The sequence below is a fragment of the Falco peregrinus genome, chromosome 1 (assembly GCF_023634155.1).
Source record: "Falco peregrinus isolate bFalPer1 chromosome 1, bFalPer1.pri, whole genome shotgun sequence".
Classification (NCBI taxonomy): Eukaryota; Metazoa; Chordata; class Aves; order Falconiformes; family Falconidae; genus Falco; species Falco peregrinus.
The window spans coordinates 31,706,824-31,730,463 of NC_073721.1; the positions used below are offsets into that span (position 1 = coordinate 31,706,824).

Genomic DNA, 23,640 nt, shown 5'->3' on the forward strand with positions numbered 1-23,640 from the left:
TTATCCCCTTTTTTGGAGGGATGAGAATATCCAGGCAACTGTGTGGGAGAACATACCGGAGGGAATGAGGTTCTAAAAATACAATTCCTGACCTCTTCTCCTTGTTCTGCCTAAATTTAATGCTACCTCAAAGAACAAGTCAAGGCTGGTGAGCTCTTTGGGTAGCATGGCAGTATAGAAGACCCTCTTGTTTTTGGCCAAAACTTTTATATACTGTAAAAATGTCTTAGATTCCACACTGAAGAGGTAAATAGCAGCTCTGGACCAAGTGTACATTTGTCAGTTGATGAAGAACCTTAATTTATTCCAGCTGAGAGTCTGACCTCTCTACTGCTGGTGGTATTTTATGCTGGGAGAAAGCACAGCCCCGATACTCCGGTTCTTTGGCACTGTCTCTAGATCAGATATTTTTCACCATACACATTAATTACCTCCAGATACTCAGAGCTGGCATCAGCAACAGTTTCTGCTGCTTTAGCATCGTCAGCGGGATGATGTTTTCATTACTGCAGCAGACCTATGCAACTGCTCTGAATCAGCTGTGTAGCCCTTATTAACCTGGAATTCCCAGTGCCCCAACCCAGAACACTGCCTGCAGCCTTTAAACATGGAACTTCAGTCATGCGATTGGGCATGAACCTTTATTAGATTCAAGTTTGGTTGTAGTTTGTGACTTTTTTTAGAAAATATATTTCTAAAAAATTATTACTGTTATCAATGCCTCTGACTTGTGTTTCTTTTGCATTCTTAAGAGTCTGTTGGTGGGACAAGGCTATTGAAGGAGAAACTGCCAGTTTGTGAATGCTGTCTTTGAAGCTGGGAAGGCAGTTAGCCGAGTGTCGGAGGATTTCAGTCATGCCCCCAGTGCTTTCCACTGAACCACATTTTGCTGTCACTGGAAAGGCATAGACTAAGGACAGTAGCAGATTTTATCTGTAAGCTTTGCTAGGATAGTTACTGTCCTTTTAAAATTCCCTTTTATCCTTTTGGGCCCAATTTGACAAGATACTTGCTACAAAGTGCAGCTGTAAACTAAAATTGCTGCACCAGGCTCACCCCAGCCTGTACAAACTCACCGTTTTCTTCATTGGTGGTCTGTCCTCACCCTTTGTAGAAATGCAAACAAGTGTGTGAATCGAAGAAGCTGCAGTGTAAAAGATATGACCCTTTTATCACTGCAGCCATCATCTTTGTTGTATTTTTGTTGTCCCCAGTTTGCAGTTTTCAGAAGAGCAGTTGAAAGGCAGAGGTGGCATATTTAGATTACATACATCCAAAGACACAGTGCCTTGATTGTTTTGTTTCATGAGATCCTTCCTTAGCCTGAGTGAAATAATGCTTAATCCCCTATAAGCCCTGACAGCTTGCTGGAGGTGGGCATGTCTCTTCTTCCCACTCCGAGCAACTTTCTACATGCCCGCCTTTGCCTTATGTCTTCTTCATGTTCTTCTCCTAGTCCTGTTCCTTCTCTCAAGCAACGCCAAGAACTCACAAAGCATCCCGTTAGTGTGATGGTCTTATCTTCTCCCTAGACCAAAGCATTTAATGCCTTTTGCAGTGCATACAACTACTGTTGAGACTCTTCAGCTAGCCATGCTATTTCATGTCCATGGTGTTTCCATACCTAGTCTATGTTGACTATAAAGACTTATGTTTTAGGACATACTTGTCATTTTCACAGCAAAATAAGTTAAACTTAATAGTGCTGGTTTGGGTGCTTTTGTTCTCCTTTGTGTGTTACTACCACAATGAAAACCAGTCATTGAGGCTGGTGGGGATATAATTCCCATCAGAGTAATGGAATCAATGAATTCTACCTGGGTGGCTTTTGAAATCTTCTTCTGCTCCATATGGTCTCATCATCAGTTTTCTGATGCATTTATGATTTGTGCCCTCCATTTATGGTTTGAACTCTAATCTCCTGAGGGTTTTCTGCACAATGGGGAGGGGAATAGTGGGTATGGAAGTGAATTTCTGACTCCAGAGAGTGGAGTTTTAAAGGCTGAAGTAGGTCATGCAATAACATCTATCTATTTGGAGATGAGGTTAAGACTTCCCTTCAGAGACCTTTTTCCAAACCACTGATGATATTTGCAGACAGCAGGCTCCTACCTGGGCATTTCTCATGTGCACATATTCTCCCATTACAGACACCCACTATTTGACCTGTCGGATCCAAGAGTGCTCAGAGACTAAAAGAAGTGGTCCATTTTCGCGCTCCATTGACATCAGCTCCCTTGTTGTTCAGGATGAATATATCTTCATCCAGGTATGTTGTCTTGATACAAATGTAATGTGAATTCTGCCTGCATGAGGTTCTGTGCAAGAGAGGAAGCATATTCTTAGGACAAGTGCATGGGACTGCAAGTCGTAAGAGCTGAGAGTCTATACCTGCTGGCTATAGATTAGCTATGCAGTCTGGGATGATCTCTCTGCTCATCACTTCTTTTATGGTGAATCTGATGTATAATAAAAGTTCATTCTTCAATAATCATAAGGGTCCATGGGTTTCACAGAAGCTCTTAACTTGCTGTTGTTGTGGCTACTTGGAAAATACAAAGTTAGTGAGGAATGGGAGATAAACAAGAAAGGTGTGAGTGATCGTTCTAACAAATGGAAAGGTTTATGCTGATTTGACAGTCAAGTAATGCTAATGGAGTGAACAAAGATTTGCAGTAGGAGGTAAAATAGCAGAGGGATTGGAAAAAGATGTTACAGGGCAACTTCAAAGCAGAAGGTTGCTGTAAATTTGTCAGCTAGTTGATGATGATTTTGGAGATGAGGAGAAAGTGACAGAAATTGAATGAGAAATGACTTGGTTTTGAGATTTTCTGAGAATACATAGGCTGGATGGAACAAGGCCATCCCTCCCCATTTCATACCTGTGGAAGTGTGAGAATGAATAGTATGGTATGGAAGAACACTTCCTGAAGATGTGCCATTTGGGTGAAAAATGGAAACCAAGATGCAGTGATTCCAGGTGATAGAGAGCTCAGGAGACACAGAGATTACAGACATGATGTTAAACGCTCTTCACCAATGCTGAAGAGAGGGAGTGAGGTGAGATGAGATGAGATGAGATGGAGCTTGGATTCAGGTAGTAGAGAAAAGACTTATGCTTCCCTTTTGAGCAAGACTGGGTGATGTTAAACTCCTTGGGGATGTTGGGGGAACATTTTTCTTGCATGTATCCAGCTTATAAGCAAGCTCTGCTCTGTTTATTGTGAAATTTTCTTAGAAATGGGAGTGTAAGAGAGGAGGCTGATAATTCTGTGCTGGGATTAGGTAAAGGACTGGTTCCATATGACCTGGAAGGACGGCAGTATGAAAACTGCATGCACTTGAGGAATATTGGTAGACTTCTCCTGTGAGTAGGGGAGTATGCTGCTCTGGAGATGATTGATTGCTATGGGAGCCACAGCTCCCCTCATTCCCCCATGAAACGCAGCCTGCTGCTACTTCCTTTGGCATCACAGGGGCACCTGCTGCTAGAACACACTGAGAATGTAGCTTTTACAACTTAGTAACTCACAATTTGACTAGAGGCAGTGGCTTTCCAATCAGTAAATGCCCTGCCCTCCAGGGAGTATTTTAGAGAGACTCTCTTGATCTGACGGTTTATGTCAGTGGCTGAAGGTATTGTGGAATATCCAGTTCTTTAGGGCTAGCATGAGCCCTTACAGATGTTTCTCCTTCCACATCTCCCACCTGTGTTAAAACAAGGCTACTCTGTTTAGAAACTTGAGCTCGCAGTGAGGACATCTGCTTGCATTCCTCTGCCTTAAATTAGCAGGGGGATGCTCAAGCTACTAGCTGCTAATTGCTTCAAGTTTAAAAAAAAATGTGTGTGTGTGTTTGTGTATACACATGCATGTATGTATATGTAATACATCAAGTGCCTTGACTGTCCTGAGCAGTGTTTCATTATCGCTTAACGTTTGTTTGAAATGAAAATCATTTACCCACACTTTTAGGAAATGTTAAATATACACGCTGAATGTTTCTGCTGCTTTGGGTAGGAGACTTTCCCTTTCACAGGTTGTCTATCACCTTCCCTCTTTTTTGTATCACATTTGCAGGACTTCTGACTGTCCAGCAGCCTGTCATAAGTAGCTGCAGAAACAGGGCATGGACTGAGTCCATGTAGTACTCGAGTAACACACAGACACTTCAGATTCACAGCACACACCTCTCTGAGCTGAAGGTGTGTTAAATCCACCGTGTCCAGCATATGGTTGATGAGCTATGCAGAGTGTTTGCTCAGTACATATGTAGGAGTGCTGATATGTCCTGGATGTATTAGTCTCACAAGCCATGTGCTGTAGCTGCCTATTATGGGATGTGTCAGATTGACTGTGTGTGCAATGTCTCATGCATATCATTCTGTCTGGATAATCTTGGACAGAAATATAGGAGCCAGCTCTTTTGAATTTCAAATATTAGACAGAAATGAATAAATAAATATCAAATTAAATGTTAAGAACCTGGTGAGGTTTAATAGCTGCATAAAGGATGGGGGCATGAGTTCTGATCTGTCTGTGCTAGAAAAAAATCAGAAGTAATGTCTTGGAGTAGAGAGAGAAATGCATTTCCTTTAACTTTTGTCATGAAAACAGTAGACTTTTAGTCTAAACTGGTAGTCTGTGTTCCTCTAAAGTGAGTGGAGAGATTAAAACCTTTAGGGGCAATTTATCTTCTCCTGCTGCACGTATTGCAGGATGAGATAGGTCTCTGTCTGAATACAGCTTTCTCATTAATATTAGAAGGAGCCTAAGCATAGCTTAGAGAAGACCCATAACTTTTTGACAGCTAAAATTAGGGAAGATGAATCCCAGCTATTGGTATCAACATTTTAGATTATCTGCATACAGTTATTTACTAGTGAATATCCATTCTAATCAATTTGATGAACAGACCTGTAGTGCAAGATTCTTGGGAGGCATTAACCTGTGCAACTGTGCACTCAAAGCAAACATGATACTATGGTGCATAATGGATAGGGGAAAGAAGAATATGGAAAATGTTATAGTGCCATTATAAGTCAATGATTGCTTACCATGTGGAATGCTGTTGTACAGCACTTCTGAAAGGATCTTGCAGGATTGCAGTGCAAAGAAAGATAATGAGAATGATCCTGTGCTTGAAAAAGTCTTGCCCATGAAAAGAGTTTGAAAAGACTGGGACTGGTTATCAGGAAAGGGAGACAAATAACACAGCACATGATGAAAAATATAAGAGTTTAAGAAGGAAAGAAGAAATAGCTACTAAGAGAGAGCAGGAAGAGTTCTTATGAGTTAAACAGTAGGTAATCACTCTGAATTTATTGATTGACTTTCTATTTGATTGATCGATAGTTATTTAAGCATGCCTAGCACATCACTAAGATTGGATAATTCTACATAAATCGATACATTAAGAGAAAATCCTGCCCTCTGCTTTGTGTGTATAAGTTTTCATTCAGTTCACAAGGTTGCTCTGATGTAGCCAGGAGCCAGTATCATCATCTTCTTTCATGGTTAATACTTAAAATTCATACAGCTTGCACAGCAGGTCATTTATTTGTGAGAAAACTGAAATATGTCTGAATTTATTTACTGTACCAAAAAGAAGCTAATTTGATGAGCAGCTTTGCCATTAAGGTCAGTGGTGGTTGTTCAATTATATAGCTGTGCAGCAGTGAGGCCCATACTCTCCCTACAGCTGTAACACGCCATTCTATATAGTGGTACCACACCTTTCCTTACTGGTGCCTTTGAATACTTGCTACAGAGATAATATCAGTTTTTAAACTAATGTGCAGATATAACATGCAACTGCCTATAAGCTTTGATTTCCTGACAATTACCTGAGCTGCTGCAGTATTCTCATGTGCAGAGCCTACGTTATAAGACCCAGGAGTCAGGGATAGTCTTTATGTATGAATCTAGTGTATTGATATTTTGGAGAATTTCTATGGTAAAAATAAGTCACAGGGGGAATTCAGGGGAAAATATTTTTCAAGCAAGTCTTGTATCAGGTTTTCTAATGAAATTACTCAGGTTGCTGAAAAGAGTCTAAAATACAATAGGCTTTAATGAAAATGGGGATCAGTTTTCAGGAAATTTCGTTTGGGGTGAGAAAGCATTGTTTGGAGAAAACCTTGTTATTTTCCTATAGGTAAACAAATATCATCAGTGCTACTTAGTTCTTTAAAAATGAAAGAGAAGAGCGGGAATGATCAGCGTAAAATTCCTTGCCAACAGATGAAAACTTCCCACTGAAAAGGCAAGAAAGTGTGAGCAAATGTAATGACTTATTGCAGGGAGGGAGGAGAGTCTGGGCCAAAAAAGTCTCAGTACGTCGTTGCTCATTTGTGGTGGTCTGATAACTCCTAAGAGGGTATGAATAGAGCAGTGTGTTCACTGGAAATCATCTTTGCTCTGGGACAGTGGTTTCTGCAGAAAACAATGTTCTTGTGGACAGACCTACAGCTGCCATAGGGAGCTAGTTATTGCTAAGTTGAAGCAGTTGTTCCCAGTTACCCAAAGGTTTTGTGCAAGCTATCTCAAGTGCAATAGCTCAGTGGTTCTGCTGGGTGGCTGAAGTGCCATGTTAGACAAGCCTGGCCGCTAGCAGGGACTGGTGACACTCCCAATGCACTGGTGCAGACCCATGTAGGGGCTGTATTTCCACACAGAACCCTAAGTATCAGGAGAAGGACAACAATAATGGTGACTCTTGTGTGACATGAACGTGTGACATGAAGACTGTTGGCAGTGCTGCTGTTACAGTGCTGCTGGCCTAAGGATGTAAGTGAGAAAATGTTTACAGGGAGAGGTAGTATTTTCTATGAGATTGGAATTGATAGAGTTAGAAAAGGGACAGATAAGCTTTTGGGCATACTCACGAGATCCTGAAGGACTTGAGGAAGGATTTGGTCTCTGAAAATTGTCTTTTCTTTTTTCCCCAGTTATAGATGTAGGTCTCAGAAAATATGTTTCCTCCCCCTATTAATCTTGTTGTGTTTTCCTTGTGTAAAGCCTTCAGCGTGTGGCTTTCCTCCCAGAGGTCACACCAGGCTAGTTCAGCATCCAGTGAACACTGTCCCCATTCCTCCCTTAAGCTTTTGTCTCTGTCAGTGCTTGGAGACCCTCAGGGTAACTTTGGACATTTTGATTTGAACTGGTTCTAAGTCAGTGTAGAGATGTGTGCATGGGTGATCAATACCTACCTTGATTGTGGTTTATGTCTTTATTTTTATCTGGGATGGTGCAGACTCTGCTATCCCAACAGAGTGCAGCTGAAGTCAGTCTGAAATGTAGCTTGGACTTTCAGCACTTTCCATGGCTACGTGGCATGGAAGACTCCTCTGAGATTTAGAAGCCGATAAATGGATTGAATCTGGGGGTGGTGCCTGTTCTTTCAAGCAGGCCAAAGAAATGCCTTTGGAGATGAACACCCTCAGATCTGCCTTTGGCTGGTGGCCTTGCCTCATAAGGACAGGGAACAACACCTGCAAGCTCTGATTGAAAAGGGCTGGCTGCTTCAGACACTGCTCCATTTCCACTTCAAATGAGAAGTTCTTTGTGCCATTAATGAGAGAGGCATGCTGAGTACATGCAGTAAATGCATGTAAAAGTAAAAGGCATGCTGAGTAAATGCAGTACATTATCACTTTCCAAGGCCTTTAAAGAGTGGGAGCTCTGTGCCCCTTCCCCTTTCCACTCCCATGGCATAATTTATCGAGGTGTTTAACTGCAGGCTGAAATTCATGAGAGGGTCTTGTCTCTCACCTGGTCCCTCCTGCCGTTTCCCCTCTTGGGAAGCTTTCTTGGCACCTTTCTGTGCCATTTCATTTGCAATTCAGTCTCCTGGGAACTGCACAGCTTGCTCTTCACTCCAGATTCTTTTAGGTCAGGTTGTCCTGGGACCTATAATAGTCCAATGTCCAAAAAGCTAAGCTACTCTGGTGGTTACGCTTTTTTTTTTCGAAGCTGATGTGATGAAGCAAGAAAGGAGTCTGAGGGGAGCTGGGAAGAGAGAGTGAGTTTTGTCTGTGTTTTATAATCCTCCTCAATGCGATGGGTTCTGTGGTGTTGCCATTTAGGAGCAGGGGATGGTGATTACACGCAGCTTGCACATGTACCAGTGTGGGAGCAGCTACAGTTCCTATAGATGGCAGGAATTCCATGTGGAAAGTGAAAAGTTTTAAGTCAAAATTCTCTTCTTTGATACTGATCATATGTCTGGCTCTTCTTCACTCTCTGAAGTAATTTTATGCTTAGAAGACTTTTGCTTAATTCAGAGAGTTGCACAGCAGGGTAGCATCCCAGCCTGCTCACTAGCATGAGTCAGAGCGAGCAAACCCAGAATTTCTGCAGATGTTGTTGTGTGGTGCAGCTAAGTGGGACTCTTACAATACACATTTGAATAATTCCTCTGGCTCAGAGGAGTAAACACTTATGCCAAAAGCTCTTGAACCAATTCAGTCGTCCTTTGCATCAGAAAAATCTCAAAACTTCCAGAGGGACCTTGACAGGCTTGAGACATGAGGCCATGCAAACCTCGTGAAGTTCAGCAAGGCCAAGCGCAAGGTCTTCCATGGGTCAGGGCAATCCCCAGCACAAATACAGGCTGGGCAGAGAATGGATTGAGAGCAGCCCTGAGGAGAAGGACTTGGGAGTGTTTGAATGAGAAGCTCAACATGCCCCAGCAATATGTGCTTGCAGCCCGGAAAGCCAACCATATCTTGGACTGCATCAAAAGAAGCATGACCAGCAGATCGAGGGAGGTGATTCTCCCCCTCTAGTTTGTTCCCTTGAGACCCCACCTGAGGTACTGTGTTCAGCTCTGGGGCCCCCAGCACTGGAAGGACATGGACCTGTTGCAGCAAGTCCAGAGGAGGGTCATGAAGGTGACCAGAGGGCTGGAGCACCTCTCCTATGAAGACAGGCTGAGAGAGTTGGGGTTGTTCAGCCTGGAGAAAAGAAGGCTCCAGGGAGACCTTATAGTGGCCTTCCAGTACTTAAAAGGGGTCCTACAAGAAAGCTGGAGAGGGACTTCTTACACAGGCATGTGGGGATAGGTGTCATGGTTTAACCTCAGCTGGCAACTACGCACCACACAGCCACGCACTCACTCCTTGCTGGTGGGATAGGGTAGAGAATCAGAAGGGTAAAAGTGAAAAAAACTTGTGGGTTGTGATAAAGACAGTTTAATAGGTAAAGCAAAAGCTGTGCATGCAAGCAAAGCAAAAAAAGGAATTTATTCACCACTTCCCGTCGGCAGGCAGCCGTTCAGGAAAGCAGGGCTCTACCACCTGTAATAGTTACTTGGGAAGACAAATGCCATCACTCCAAACATCCCCTTCTTCCTTCTTCCTACCCCATTTTATACACTGAGCATGATGTTCTATGGTATGGAACATCCCTTTGGCTAGTTCAGGTCAGCTGTCCTGGCTGTGTCTCCTCCCAATCTCTAGTGCCTCTCCAGCCCTCTCGCTGGCAGGGCCTGAGAAGTTAAAAGTCCAAGCTTTAGCACTAACACTGCTTAGCAACAATTACAAACCTCAATATGTTATCAACATTATTCTCATACTAAATCCAAAACACAGCCCTGCACCAGCTACTAAGAAGAAAATTAACTGTAGCCCAGCCAAAATCAGGACAATAGGACAAGGAGTAATGGCTTTAAACTGAAAGAGGGTAGATTTAGATTAGATATTAGGAAGAAATTCTTTACTGTGAGGGTGTCGAGGCACTGGAACAGGCTGCCCAGAGAAGTTGTGGATGCCTCATCCCTGGAAGTGTTCAAGGCCAGTTTGGATGGGTGTTTGAGCAACCTGGTCCAGTAGAAGGTGTCCCTGCCCATGTCAGTGGGGCTGGAACTAAGTCATATTTAAGGTCCCTTCCAACCCAAGCTGTTCTATGGTGGTTCTATGAAAACATACTCAGTTGTCAGTATTCACCCACAATTACTGATAGCTTCTTATAGAACCTGTGGATAAGATTGCCTTTTTTGGACACCTAATCAGAGTATGTCCAAAAAATTCAGCTGAAGTTGTTTGATGGAAAATGGCTTTTAAACAAAATGCCTTTTTTTTTAAAAAAAAAAAAAAATCTAAATCGAATTCCATTTTTATCAAATTAGATATGAGAACTTTTTTTCAGACTCGGTAACAAGAAAAAAATTATTAACAGCCTTAGAACTGGGGTGGGGGGACAGTTGTCTTTAAGGTTCTACAGAGGGCAAAAATAAGTTCCTAAATCTTAAGCTAAATGTGTCTAAGGTTAGCTCAGAGGAGTAGTTTATTACTGTTACTGGTTGTAACTGTGGTTGTTTAGGAAAACTTGGAAGTGCTTATGTTTAGTAGGACATGAGTGTATGTTTCAAGTTTATTGGGTATTTAAGGCTGGCGAAATGAGCGTATTGGCTGGATCGAAGTCAGTTATCAGGTGAGTAGACTTGAAGCAGCAGCCACAGCTGAGATTATGCCAATTCATATGGATTCCTGACCTCAGGTCTCAAGCTGTCAATTTAATAACTTGAATAAGTAGTAAATTTCCTCTCTTTTTTTTTTTTTTTTTTTTTTTTATAATGTGAAACTTCTCAGCAATGAAAGAAGATAGGAGGGGAGAAATTAAACTTTGATTTTCTGGTCTAGAGCCTTCTCTTTATTTTCATAGATGCTAAACACACCATGTTCAAATATAAATTTCTTTCCTCCATTTTTTAACTCGGAGCCAAGGGTCTTAACAGAAATCAATCCATGCAATTTATTTTTAACTTCACCCTGCTTAGCTACAATTGATTTTTATCTTTGCGATCGATGGTAGAGAAAACGGCTTGGCGGGACAGTGGAGCACTCTCCAACTTGTAGGGTTTGGTTTTTGAGTCTTTTATTGAAGAAATCATTAAAAGCTTATTATGAAACTAATAGGATGAAGACATTTAAATGATGAACATGATTACACCTGTTTTACTGGTGAATAATACCTGCTACAGCTGATCTTCTCTTGCCCCTATTTAAAATGCTGGATGGCACTCTAGTGGGGAAATTAATCCATACAGATGAAAGAAAGTGCATTCCAGGTGCTAGTTAAAAGCTCTTCTTAAAGCAAGACAGGCAGTAAGTAGTTAGCTACTTTCCTACTCACTGCTGGGTGCTTTTCATCCATTTCTAGTATTGTTTCGTCTTTGCTGTGCCAAATATCAGATTTGGAACTTGAACCTAAGTATCTTTCGATAAACATTGATTGTTTCCTTTATTTATTTATGTTTATTTTATTTCTACTCTTTTTTGTGCTGTACTTTATCACTTTCTCCCCTCCCCTTGTGTCTGATTTATCAGCAGCGTCTGCAGCAGATGTAAAGGATTACCTTGGCAGACTCATACGTTTCCTCCGAAATCCTTCAAAAGGAGATTGAACGTGTACAATTACACTCTTCTCTTAAGTTGGTTTCTGTGTGGGTAATGTGCATTTGCAGCTTTAATGTGGCTTGTGGGTGTAACCGTGCACATTTTCTGCAGAGGTTGCCTTTAAAAAAATCCAATATTTTCACTCAAGATTACTCTGTCCTATAGCTGTGCCATCATAGCTCTGAGGAAAGAGAGAAGTGAAGAGGGACTGGACCAGTATAATAAATTTTTAAAAATTTTTAAAACCAAAATTGCTCCTTTGTCTTAGCAAATTTTCACTGATGAGTCTAACAGTCTAAAAAGTGGCATGTTTTCAAAGCCTGCTGAATTTACCAGGCAACTTGAGGATGCTTTGTGCACAGAAACACTAATCTGTATGTCTCTGCAGCACACTCGGGTAATTGCATATTGCTGTGCAGAAGGTATGATATTAATCAAAACCATGGGGAGATAATTCAGACTAGATGGTACCTATCATGATATGATTTATTCTGGGTCAGCGAAGAACCTCAGTACACAGAAATATCTGGAAGATGGTTTGTCCTGGCTATGGCGGATAATCAGGAGGGAACTCGTGCAGATGTGTTCTTCCTGATCTGAATCTCTTGTGACTGACATTGGCGTTAGGCTTAGGAGAGAAGGCACAACTTTTCAGTGCTAATGCTGGCAAACGTGTACAAGGCCTAGACAGTAGCTACCTCTGAAGAGCACCAAAATCCCTCACCAAAGGTGTGAGTTGAACAGCCTGCCTGCTTGTCATCTCTCCTCCATGCTTTACTCCACAATTTTATTTGGGAGATTTTATGCCCACAAGGAGAACTTTAACTAAAGTTAAAGCAGTGAAGAGGGAGGCCAGGGCACCCTATGGAGGTGGAGAACACGGATCCAGGATGCTGTTACAATACTGATAGTGTTTTTCAACTTTTTACTTCTACCAACTCATTTTATGTTACTGGGAAGCAGGGAACTCTACAAGCAGGGGAAGTCACCTCAGAAATAAAGGGAGGGTTTTACTGAAAATCACATCAACTGTGTTCTATCAGCTACTTACTATCAACAAAGAAGTTTAAAATTTGGTTCTGTAATGGACTGAATTGCCATTTACTATGCTTAAAGGGGAAAGTAAATGACAGGAATTACAAATGTCTAAACATGACTGGTCATTGTGGGTTGATCTGTGCCATTATCAATTCCCTTTTTCTTTGAACATTACGTACGGTGTAAAATGTAGATAATCTATTCCCAATAACTGTGCAGGGCAAGTGATTGTTATCATCAATTAAACCACCCAGGCTGATAAATGATGTAGAAATAAGCCCTCCATTCTTTTTTAGCCATTACCTTCGGAAGTGACCACTATCTGTACACTGTCACTGTTTTTCTGCCAAGGCTGTGCCTTTAATACATGGTGTTTCATTGTCAGCATTGGTGCATGTTCGTTTAGGCTTCTGTGAGTTCTTTGAGTAGCAGGAGGCAGCTGGGGGTCTTCCTTAGCCCAGGGTTATTTCAGAGATTTAGTAGTTTCATGTTTGTTACATCAATACCTGCCTTACATTGGAAATTACAGATCCCATCTTCAGCTAGCCAGGTAGATGAGAATGAAGCCTGGTATGCTGTGGTCTACAGCTCCTGGCATCATCTAGGGTGTCTTTACTTTCTGGGTCCTCGTAACTCATCCCGCTTGCTCTCAAAACTTTTTTAGATGACACGTGGTTTTTTGGTTAAGATGAATATCTGTCTAAGAAAATAAAGAGAAACAAACCCCACCCTTAAAGATTCATATTCAGTCATTAACACAAGAAATAGCTTAGTGTGTTTCTAGAGATGTCACAGAAATTATGAAGGTTAATAGATCCCATGACAGATTTTCTCTAATTCTCTGCAGCCTTGTGAATGCATTTGTTGTCTTCTGTGTTTGATGCACTGTGTTCCATTGCAGGTTGGGGGGGGTTGGGGGGGTGAGCCAGCATACTGCAACTTTAAGGGCTTTTAGAGAGAAACTTTTCATGTCGCTGTTCTTAAGTGTCAACTGATGTCAGACCAGACTTTTACCTTAAAATAAAATGAAGTATTAAAGAAAAGTAGTAGACCATGAGTGGAGGGAGGAAGAAGGAACACAGGTTAGGAAACACAGATGTGTTTAATGACAAACACATTTGTCCCAAGGAATCATTTCCACTGGCCAGAAGCCCAATTAAACACATAAAATAGAAATCCAGAAAAACAGATTAACAAACCAGTCATTAGCAAAGGAGGAGGAAAAACAAAAAAACAGCTAATTCTGTGCTGAGCATGACAGATGAGCTCACAGTAAATAATTGGGTGACATTTATCAAATGTGAACTAAAAGGAGGCATTAGAGGGTAAAACACTATCGTAATCTCTGGGATTTACAGCGTTGGAGAGTGTGCTCATAGGAAAAGGAAAAGTTCATCAAAATAAATTAAGTTGGGCCTTCCAAATTTCATTCTCTACCACAGTCCTTGCCAAAGCTTTATTGAAGGCTTGATCATTTTTTGGAACTGTTGTAACCGTGCATGTAAAAAGATGAGGTCCTGGCTGGGAAAATCTTTGCACAACTCCTGCCAACAGAATTGTGGGTGGCTTCATATTAACTGGCTCAGAAAGACCACAGACCACAAAGATTTCTATTTCTAAATCTTTTTCAAGGTGACCTAGTCAAGGCAGAGGACTGAAAGGGAGTTTAGCTATGCGTAGTGAACTGGAACACTGTTTGCATCCTACCTTTCTGCCTTAAAAAAACAATCAAATGAACAGTCCAAACGAAAAACCTTCCAAGTTCCAGTTTGCAGTGGCATAAAGCCAAAAACCCCTATGTAAAAATCTTTTGAGTGTGGCAGACTTGGAGTAGATCCTGCCTTGGCACAGAAGGGGGAATTTGATCACCCCTTGATACTTCTGCCACTCCATGTGATTAACTTGAGGATTGCTGGACTGCTCCCAATGTTAATTAGTCATCACAGCATTTACAAAGTATGTATATATTCATGTCTGCATCTTAAAGATGATTTGATGACCATGTCTCAGCCCATCAGAAGAGGTGGATATTGAATCCAAGGTCCTTACCAATTAGCACTGGACTCTGCTACAAATAATGATCTGGTGCTGAAATCATGAGTGGTCTAAAATGAGTTCATGTGGCGGAGTTATTTCGTTTGAGAATTTGGATGTTCCACTGGAGATGAGAAATATCGCCAAGATAAGAGGGGATATTTAAATATTCCCTGTGCTGTTTAGTTAATATGACCTGGAAGTGCGGGATGCTTTGGGCAGTGCTTGTAGAGCTGATAAAGAGATACAATTATTGCCAAGATTAATTCTTTTCTTTGAGTTGGACTGAGCTTGAATGAACTGCATAGTCTGTTCTCTCCTGTGAAAACTTGATTTTGATGTGATAGATGTAGATGGGAAAGTTATCCTTCAGAATAATGCTTACAGCCCTTTCACCATCCTCACAGCTGGAGAGCGGGACCCCGAAATGCCAGTCCACAGAAATGTGCCAGTCCACAGTGCACTTTACATGAAATGAGTAAAGTGACTCCTGTTCTTTCCCTGTCTCTGTCACTGGCTTGTTTTGAGACTGTAGGCAAATTGCTTTAGATTTTCATGTCTGTGTTTCCCCTTGACTTCAGCTGTATGTTGCCTGTACAGAGTCTGGTGCTGTGATATGGGTCATTCTTCTGCTTTCTTATGTGGTGTGTGGTATAAAGGTGGTTGTTGTTTTTGGGGTTTTTTTCTTTCTTTTGGAAGCTCTAAAAGCAGCCATGATAACATTACAAGTGAAAATGGGAAACAAGCAGAAGGGGAAGTCTTAGCGTAGAAGCCTGTCCAATTTCTAAACCTTCCTTTCTTTCCAGTTCTTCAAAGTGCCAATAGAGAAACCTTATCTTGAGTTGATTAGATATCGGATTTCATGACTAGTAATATTGTGTCCTTCGAATGACAGCTTCTCTAGGGAAGAAAACCACTATCTGGAGGTGATGTCATTGCTGAGAATATAATTGATGCTATAGCAATATTCCATGTAAGCTTATTCTGAAATATCACTGTCAGATAAAAGGAAGTATATCTAAGAGAAAATCTAGGACCTTTCTGTTAGCTTTATTGGAAACTTAAGAAGCTAACAAATGACATTCTGTATAATAGAGAAGTGCTTTGTGTATTGTTTTATCTTAAAACCTGCAAGCCTGCCAAAACAGCAGCATATAGGAAATTCACTGGTGTAAGCCTTGTCATAGCCAGGCCTGAAAATGTGCCAGAAAGAACACCCACAGCAAGAGTAAGTGACTAGGGGCAGGTTTAAAATGCCGTATTTTACAAATTATCAGGGCTAAATCTCATCGATGCATGGCATTTATGTGTAGCCTTTATAGCTCATTCAGTCCATAAAACTGCAGATTTGGATGTCTATCAGTTCTGCCCCCCATCCTCATTCAGAGATGGTATGATTTCAGAGAAACGAGTTTTATAGTGTCAAAAAGCATCTAAGAGCTTAGCTCCAGCTTTCCAAGAGCACATTCATTGCATTTAGTGTTTGCATTAAATGGTGCTAGTGCAAATCTCTGCTTTTACTCACTGTAAAAGGTTGCTGGAAGACAACCCTGGCCCCAAGGGACTTACAGTGCAAACAGACAAGGCTGAGAAGCAGCAGAGAAAAGAGGTATTATCTCCTTCTTACAGGAGAGGAACAGAAGCAGAGACTTTAAATGACTTGCCCAAGATAGTTGTGCTGGAACTATGTGATGAGGCTAGATCTTCTTTCCTCCACTCAAGACCTTAAACTTTATACCCACTTTTCTCTTTTTCCTGAGATGTTAAAATTGTGCTGGATTTGAAGCACGAGACACAAAGTGGAAAGATTATTAGCACAGCTTAATAAATAATGCTTCAGCCCTGTCAAGTCTAGGATTTCTTTGGAGTTATACAGATGCTTTTAGGGACAGCTGTGCAGCTCATAGAAAAGATACCTGAAAGAAAGGTTGTCAAACCTGTTTAGAGGTGTCAGTATAGGGCGTCCTGGAAGGGTCATTACTCACTTTCTTTGGATTTCCACAGGTGACAGCTGGTGGAAGAGCAAATTACTATGTGTCGTACAGACGGGAGCCTTTTGCACAGATTAAATTGCCCAAATACTCTCTTCCTAAGGTGAGTGCACCATTTAAGAACACAGACGTGTAATATCGGGAACAGCACAGCCTGCCCAGTGGTAAAGCACGTCAGTGAGGTTCCTCTCTGGGGAGCTCCATTTGTTGTGCTACTTGGATGGTCTCTCTTAAATATGGATTTGGGATCTTTACTTCTCTCTGCCTTTGATTACTGAATGTTTCAGGAAGAACAGTTTCTTTTTTCCTCTGTAAAAGAGCAAATGGGAATGAACAGAGCTCAAACTAACTTCTCCTTGACCAGTCTTCTGTGGACACCTTTCCCCAGTCCTACTCTGTTCTTTATCAATGATTTCTCTGTAAGCCTGGCTGTGACACTTAGGGTCCTAGAGAAAGGTTAGCATGCTGAGCACTACTGCATTCTCAGTACAATGAGAGAAGCACAGAGTACAGCTGCTTCACTGTCTGCATCCTATGGCTGAATGTTGGCAAGAAGTCATGGAGACAGAGTTGGCTCCCTAAAAGCTGTGCCGTATCAGTGCTTTGGGCACACACACCCACTGTGTGATGCTGATTAGGAGATGACGGAGATGGCCTAAGATTAATGCTGACTGGCAGAGCTGGAGGGAGGAAAGTTAGTACTTCTCATACAGCTGCCTGGATTTACCTTCTTAGGCCTTAGCTTTCCACCAGATCAAAACTGTGCAAGCCTCAGAAAGGAGAATTATGTCCCTAGAATTACACTTAAATTCCATAGTGTAGTCATTCCTTGGGATTGCCTAGAACAGAAGGGACCAACCTTTTAGCGCTATGGCTGAACACAAATTTCTGGGTAGCCCAGTGCTGAGACCACTGCTGCCTTTTAGAGACTCAGAATGGCTGTTGAAGCTACTGTCACAGAGGACTGATAATCGACAGTAATGACCTTCCCCTTCATTCCAGAAGTGAAAATTTTGGTGGGATAATTTTAAGACATTTGGCTAGATTTGCCTTGTGGGCTGGATCTACCCTTCTGATTGCCTATGGGATACCTGCAGTCTAGCAGATATGGCATATTTCCTTTAATTTATACCTGAAAACTTACTAGGTGTGAGAAATTTGCATCTCAGACTCCTGGTGTTGCATCTCATATTCTTCCCATTCAGGTTGATCACAGCCCACAGTGTATTGACACCTGTATAGCATAGATATAGATATATTTTGTTTGTCATTCCATGGTGTGGGATTCAGAATGTCTGACTGCTCACCAACTTTTGGAAATCCTGCTGCCACTTTTCAGGAGAAAAACATTGTTTATGCTCCCATCTTATGGATTGGCCTTGAAAGCTGCCCCATATTAAACAGAGAAGTGGACAGAGAGAGTGACTGCCCTGTGATTATCCTACTTTATTGACTGATGCTGTCACAGGTAGCTGGCCTGTTTTAAGATAGATTTGTTGGAGGCCCTGGTTTGGAATTAGTGTAAAATCAGGGATACTTTTGTCATTTAAAAGTCAAAAGTACTTTTAAGCTAGGTGTCATGACAAAGTCTTATAGCCATGTAAAGGAAGCTTGTTTATGCTGCCCTTAGTCACTAGAACATTTTTGCTGTACAGTAATAACTGTCCTGTCAGCTGTAGATTAATGAACTCTGCTGGAGTTGTACATATGTGAGGCTGGCAATAGAGTAATGCAATATTTCCACTGCAACTGGTCAAAACAGATTGAAGTCATTGCATGTTTTACTTTATTTTCACACTGCTGGAATAGATTGGGTATGTGCTTAATCTTTAAGGAATTAGAGCTGCTGGGCAAGAACAAACTTCCTGATTTAATCTTTCTTCATTGAGGGAAATGGCAAATCTCCCACTGATTGCACTTATGGGATAGAATTAGGCCCTCAAATGGTTTTTCTCTCCATCCCATGCTGATAGGCTATGTTAGGTCTATTAGAAATTGCCTCATCTAATCAACGCCAACTTTTCATCTACCTATCTCACACAGAAGATTAAGTTGCCTTCTAGGCAGGATGGGGATGTTGCCCTGATTTTCTTCCAGATATTCTTCCCCAAACCAGGTCACTCAGTCCTTTGGGAGACTTCCAGAATTATGGTTTCTTCATGCAGAAACCGCACAAGGAATTAATCAAGGCTCCTTTGCACCCTGGGGAAATTTTGAATAGATACACATAGATAGATGAAGTCCCACATAACCGCAGTGATTTTGCTTCTAGCTGAACCAGTGTCAGTGTGTTCAAACAGCGGTGGCAAGGATGAAGTGCTTCAGTACTCATCACCACACTGGAAATCATTCCCATGAACCTGCTTTAAAAGAACACTGAGAAAATGCACTGTCAAATCTCTTTGATATTAAAACTAAATGGGGAAACCCTTGCTGGACCTTCATATCTTGGTCAGCAGCAGGAATCCAACAAAGGTTAGTGGGTGGATTATTTGATAGCATGTATAAAATGGGAGAATAGATCTTGGACAAACTCTCAATATAAAATTATGTTACTAAAAATCACTGCCAGCATTAGCTCAAACTGATCCCTATACCTCAGCTTCAAATAAATATGAGCTACCGGGTTTTTTGAAACTGGTTCTTTACCAGTTGGAAGCACAAACCTGTTAGTTCAGCATGTGAATGGAAAATGTCGCTGCTTTTAGCCTGGTACTACACCATGCTTAGTGACTATGAGGACTCTAGGCTCCAAGGTTGTGTATCTTCCATGAATGATAAACCCACTTTAAAATTTATAAATAAAAAATGAAACTGGATGAAATTCCTTGAAGCTACCAAAAATGAAGAAAGCAAAACCCCTTTGCCCAGCTGGTGATCATTAAAAAATGAAATGATGAAAAGTCACGATGGTGATAATTTATTGGATTGCTCTAACAGAAAATTGTTTAACATACCTATAATTCATGTCCCATATCTATTCTTTCATAAGTCATGGTAATTACTGCATATCCCAAAGGGCAAAGAAATACAGAGATCCTCAGTAATAGGCCTTTTGTCTTCTTTTAACAGGACATGCATATTATCAGCACAGATGAGAATCAAGTGTTTGCAGCTGTTCAAGAGTGGAACCAGAACGATACGTACAACCTGTATATCTCAGACACCCGAGGGGTGTACTTCACCCTGGCCTTGGAAAACGTGAAAAGCAGTCGAGGACTGGAGGGGAATATCATCATTGACCTTTATGAGGTATGCAGTAAAGGTCACCCTACGAAGAACAGCAACTGCTCGCTAGTTCAAGCAAGTGTAAATCTCTTAGCAACCGTACAGGATCTTCATTTGTTTTGGGATCAGCCAAGAGACATTTACTGGATTTGATGTTGACTCGACTCATGTGGGAACAGATGCAGTGCATTCTGCTATAGGTGTGACAACTTGTTGCTTTCCAGTCAGTGACTGGTTAGCTATGCAGCATTTCCAAAGGGGAAAACCATTATCCTTCTCATCCTCTTGTTAATGTCTAGAGAAGGACTCAAAATACTGTTTTTCCCCTTGGACAAATAAAGACAACTGCTTGCAGGCAGGGAATGTGGATTCCACCTTTGTGAGCACTGAGCAGTTTATGAATTATAAGCAAAAGTTTATAGGTGCCGTTTGCCCAGAGATAACAGCTGGGTAACTTCTACCCTGAATCATCATCTTTTCTCATTCTTCTGCCAGGCCTTTCAGCCTTGGCCAACAGCAGTCCATTCAGAGCAGTTGTTCCAGTTCCCGTTTTTTTCAGAGCATTCTGGTTTTGGTGTGTCATAACTTGTTGGATGGAAGATCTGCTGAGATTCAGGGCTCAATGCTTTGCCAGCAACAAACAACTAATCGGTAATAATAATAATAATAGTTGTGGGCTGACTTCTACTGTTACATGGAAAAATGATTTTGAAGTTACATGTAAAGTTTTTATAAATACAAATAAATACATTTATTTATTTCAGCCAGAATAATACCCATTACATAACATCATCAATTGTTTATAAAAAAAGCAGGTAGTTTAAAGCAATTGGAAAAAATTGGAGAAAACTCACAAATAATGCATGAATCAGTCTGAAGGACAGGTTTTACATTTAATTTTCACCTAGTAAATATATTTTCCTGCTTCTGAAAAAAATAGATATTTCTTGTTTGATGAACCAGATAAAATAAACATGCATCATCTCCCATTCCTGGGCAAACTCTGTATTCCCCAGCTGTGTATCATAGACCCTTTAGTGTCGATAGAGATTTTCACAGGGTCATTCAAAGGGTAGTGTCACTCAGGGGGCTTTAGAGTGGAAGGATTTGCATCCTGGCTGTTTGTTGCCAGGAAGTTCTGGATTCTTCCTGCCTGACTTTCACAGCTGAGCAACAGAGACCAGACTCAACAAGAATCTTCTTGGGGACATTTTGACAGGACCATATTCTGCTGGAATGGGTTCTGCTGACAAAAATCAAAACATTTGGAACAACTGCGTTGATTTTGACAGAATTTGGAGTGGAGGGAAAGTGAAGAAATCAAGTTTGCCAAACATCAGTGTTTCAGCATATTCAGGATTTCCATCTTTTGTGTGAAAGAAAAAATAAAGTCCAACACAGAAACATCCCACACTGCTGCTGATGTGACCTGCTGTTTCCCGTGTTAATGCAATCTGGGGGAGTAAGTGGAGCAGACCACATCCTTAGGCTCACGGAGCTCATGTGTGATGTGGTGCATGCTGTACGTTCAAGTCCATCATCAGCCTGTCTGCAAGCACTCCAGGAAATCCCAAAGTGGGCTGTTTCCTAAGGGATTTGCTCTGTGAACATCCTGGTCTTTTTCTTTTCAAAGAGAGGCTGCACAAGGTCTTTCAGCTATACAGGCAACATCAAGATGTACTTGTAATGCCATTCACAGTCTTCTAAGGCTGAATTGAGATGACTTTATTGATTTTTCAGGGACCTTCCACTCCTGAAAGTGCTCAGATGGGCCTTACTTTTAGCCTGTTCTTCCGATGTATTTTTTCATCTCTCTCCATTTTTCCTAGGTAGCAGGGATCAAAGGCATATTCCTGGCTAACAGGAAGATAGATGACCAAATCAAGACTTTCATTACCTACAACAAGGGCAGGGACTGGCGTTTGCTGCAGGCACCGGACACCGATCTAAGAGGGGATCCTGTAGTTTGCCAGCTGGTGAGTGGCAGACCTTTTCCAAAGCACAATGACTCCTTCAGAACTGCTGATTTTAGTCACTGGGTTAACAAAACTTTCCCTGTGTTTTCTCTCTTAACTTGCTGAGTGTTACGTGAATTAAATAGATTTCTTTTTCTATAGCTTCATAGATTTAAAGGGAAAATTCTGACCTTCTTTCTTGGCCTTTTTTATGGAACTTAAGTCAGAGTAAGAATGTTTCTGGGAAAAAGTACTCTGGATCAGATTGTAAAAACAAATGCAGACATGCTTGCTTGTAATACAGCATCCCTGCTTCTCTTGCTCTCAGCTGCTGTTATGGTGCCATTTCAGAAAACGAACATATGCTGCTATTTGTAACAGTGCTAAGAGCAGAGGGGTCATTTTCAGAAGGTTCAGAGCATCTGTGTGCAGTTGCCATGGGTTCCTCTGATATTTAACTTGTTGCATATTAAAGCTTCTGCCTTTTGTTTGTTTCCTGTCAACAGCCCTTTTGCTCATTGCACTTACATCTGCAACTCTCAGAGAATCCATATACTTCAGGAAGCATTTCCAGCAAAGAGACAGCTCCTGGGCTGCTGGTGGCAACAGGTAAGAACATAAGTGCTTCTCACCGCTCAGCCATGCCTCACTGGGAGCCAGACAGTGTAGAGATATTTCCTGTTGCTGTAAAAGCTTTCAGCTCTGTCTCAGCAAGTGCTGAGCTAATTAATGTTTGCTATGGGCTAGGAGAAGGCATATGGTCCCTGACGTCAAAAAAGGTAATGCCTGTCAGTTATTTTTTGCCCTACAAGAACCCTCTGCAGGTCTAAGCCCACACCTGAAAAGGATCATTACTAACTCCTCTCGACATCTTTACAACAACCAGCGTAGGTGTCTGCCTGCTTGCTGGAGTTACTATGAATGAGAACAGGGCCTATAATCACAGTTGCACTCCTAGGAGGTATCAATACATTCCACCTTTTGAGCAGCAAGCATAGAGTTGTCACAAAGTTGTTACAAAGTCGGGTGAAGCCTGGACTTTGTGAGCGCTTGTCTTGTGCACAGCACCTACTTTCAACACTGTACTGCTCCAAGACTAGCAGCACTTCATCAACACTGCACGGGTCATTGTTATTGTGGGTTGTTCTGCAAAATTGTGCTTTGGCTGGTCTTGATGTTTTAATGGCAACCTGCTACAGTGCTTCACAGTGGCAATGGCTGACCCACTCTAATTAATGTGACAACCATCACAGGCCCTGTGTGCGCACAGCATGCAGTCTAATCAGGATGGATGGGGCTACCAACCGCACTCAGAACTCCCATAGCTCTGTGGGAGCTGCTGGGCTAACAAAGTGATTTCTGAATGGCTGGTGCTATTGAAATCTGGCCTCTGAGGCACGTAGGCTGTCATAGTGCTTCACAGGGAGGCTCCTACATATGCACAAATATGTCCAAATAACTTAACCATTCTTTATAAGGCTCAGGTTATCTTCTTTGTCCCGCTCAGCCTAGCAGTGGCTTGCGTGTCATGTTAGCATATTGCCTATATGAATTTACACTGTTTCTTCCAACCATTTCCATTCTCATGTCCTTCTGTGCGTCCATGTGTCTGCCAGACTAAGCCAGAACCTGAGAGACAGGTTTGCTTCATGACATTTATATCTCAACAAGGGAAACACCATGTGATTTCCAGTTCACTGATCCAGGCCAAATGGAGTGAGATAATTTGGTATAAACCTCCAGATCTTCCTATGCGTAGCCAAGTGAAGTCATCATTCCTGGCAGGTCACACTTGCTAGATGGATGCTTAGGAGCAAGCTCTACTCATGATGCTGTAATTGCAGAGTTTTTTTTTCTTTAACCTTTTAGGAAGTAAATAGAGGCAGCAGGACAGTGAGCTTCTAGGCATTGATCTAAATTGTTAGTAAATGAGGTTCTTTTCAAGCTGCCAGTGCATGAGATTAATGCTTTCCCAGTCTAACAATTAACCTTTAAA

The 23,640-nt window shown here is 41.6% G+C and overlaps 1 protein-coding gene across 1 annotated transcript in view; it reads left to right on the top strand.

Moving 5' to 3' along the window:
• Positions 1–23,640, top strand: part of SORCS3 (sortilin related VPS10 domain containing receptor 3) — a 304,161-nt gene that overhangs the window by 217,615 nt on the left and 62,906 nt on the right. Inside the window, exons 7-11 of the mRNA XM_055809927.1 lie at positions 2,151–2,269; positions 16,475–16,564; positions 19,534–19,713; positions 21,519–21,665; positions 22,151–22,253. Of these exons, the coding sequence (XP_055665902.1) occupies positions 2,151–2,269; positions 16,475–16,564; positions 19,534–19,713; positions 21,519–21,665; positions 22,151–22,253 (639 nt within the window). The remainder of the gene's footprint in view (positions 1–2,150; positions 2,270–16,474; positions 16,565–19,533; positions 19,714–21,518; positions 21,666–22,150; positions 22,254–23,640) is intronic.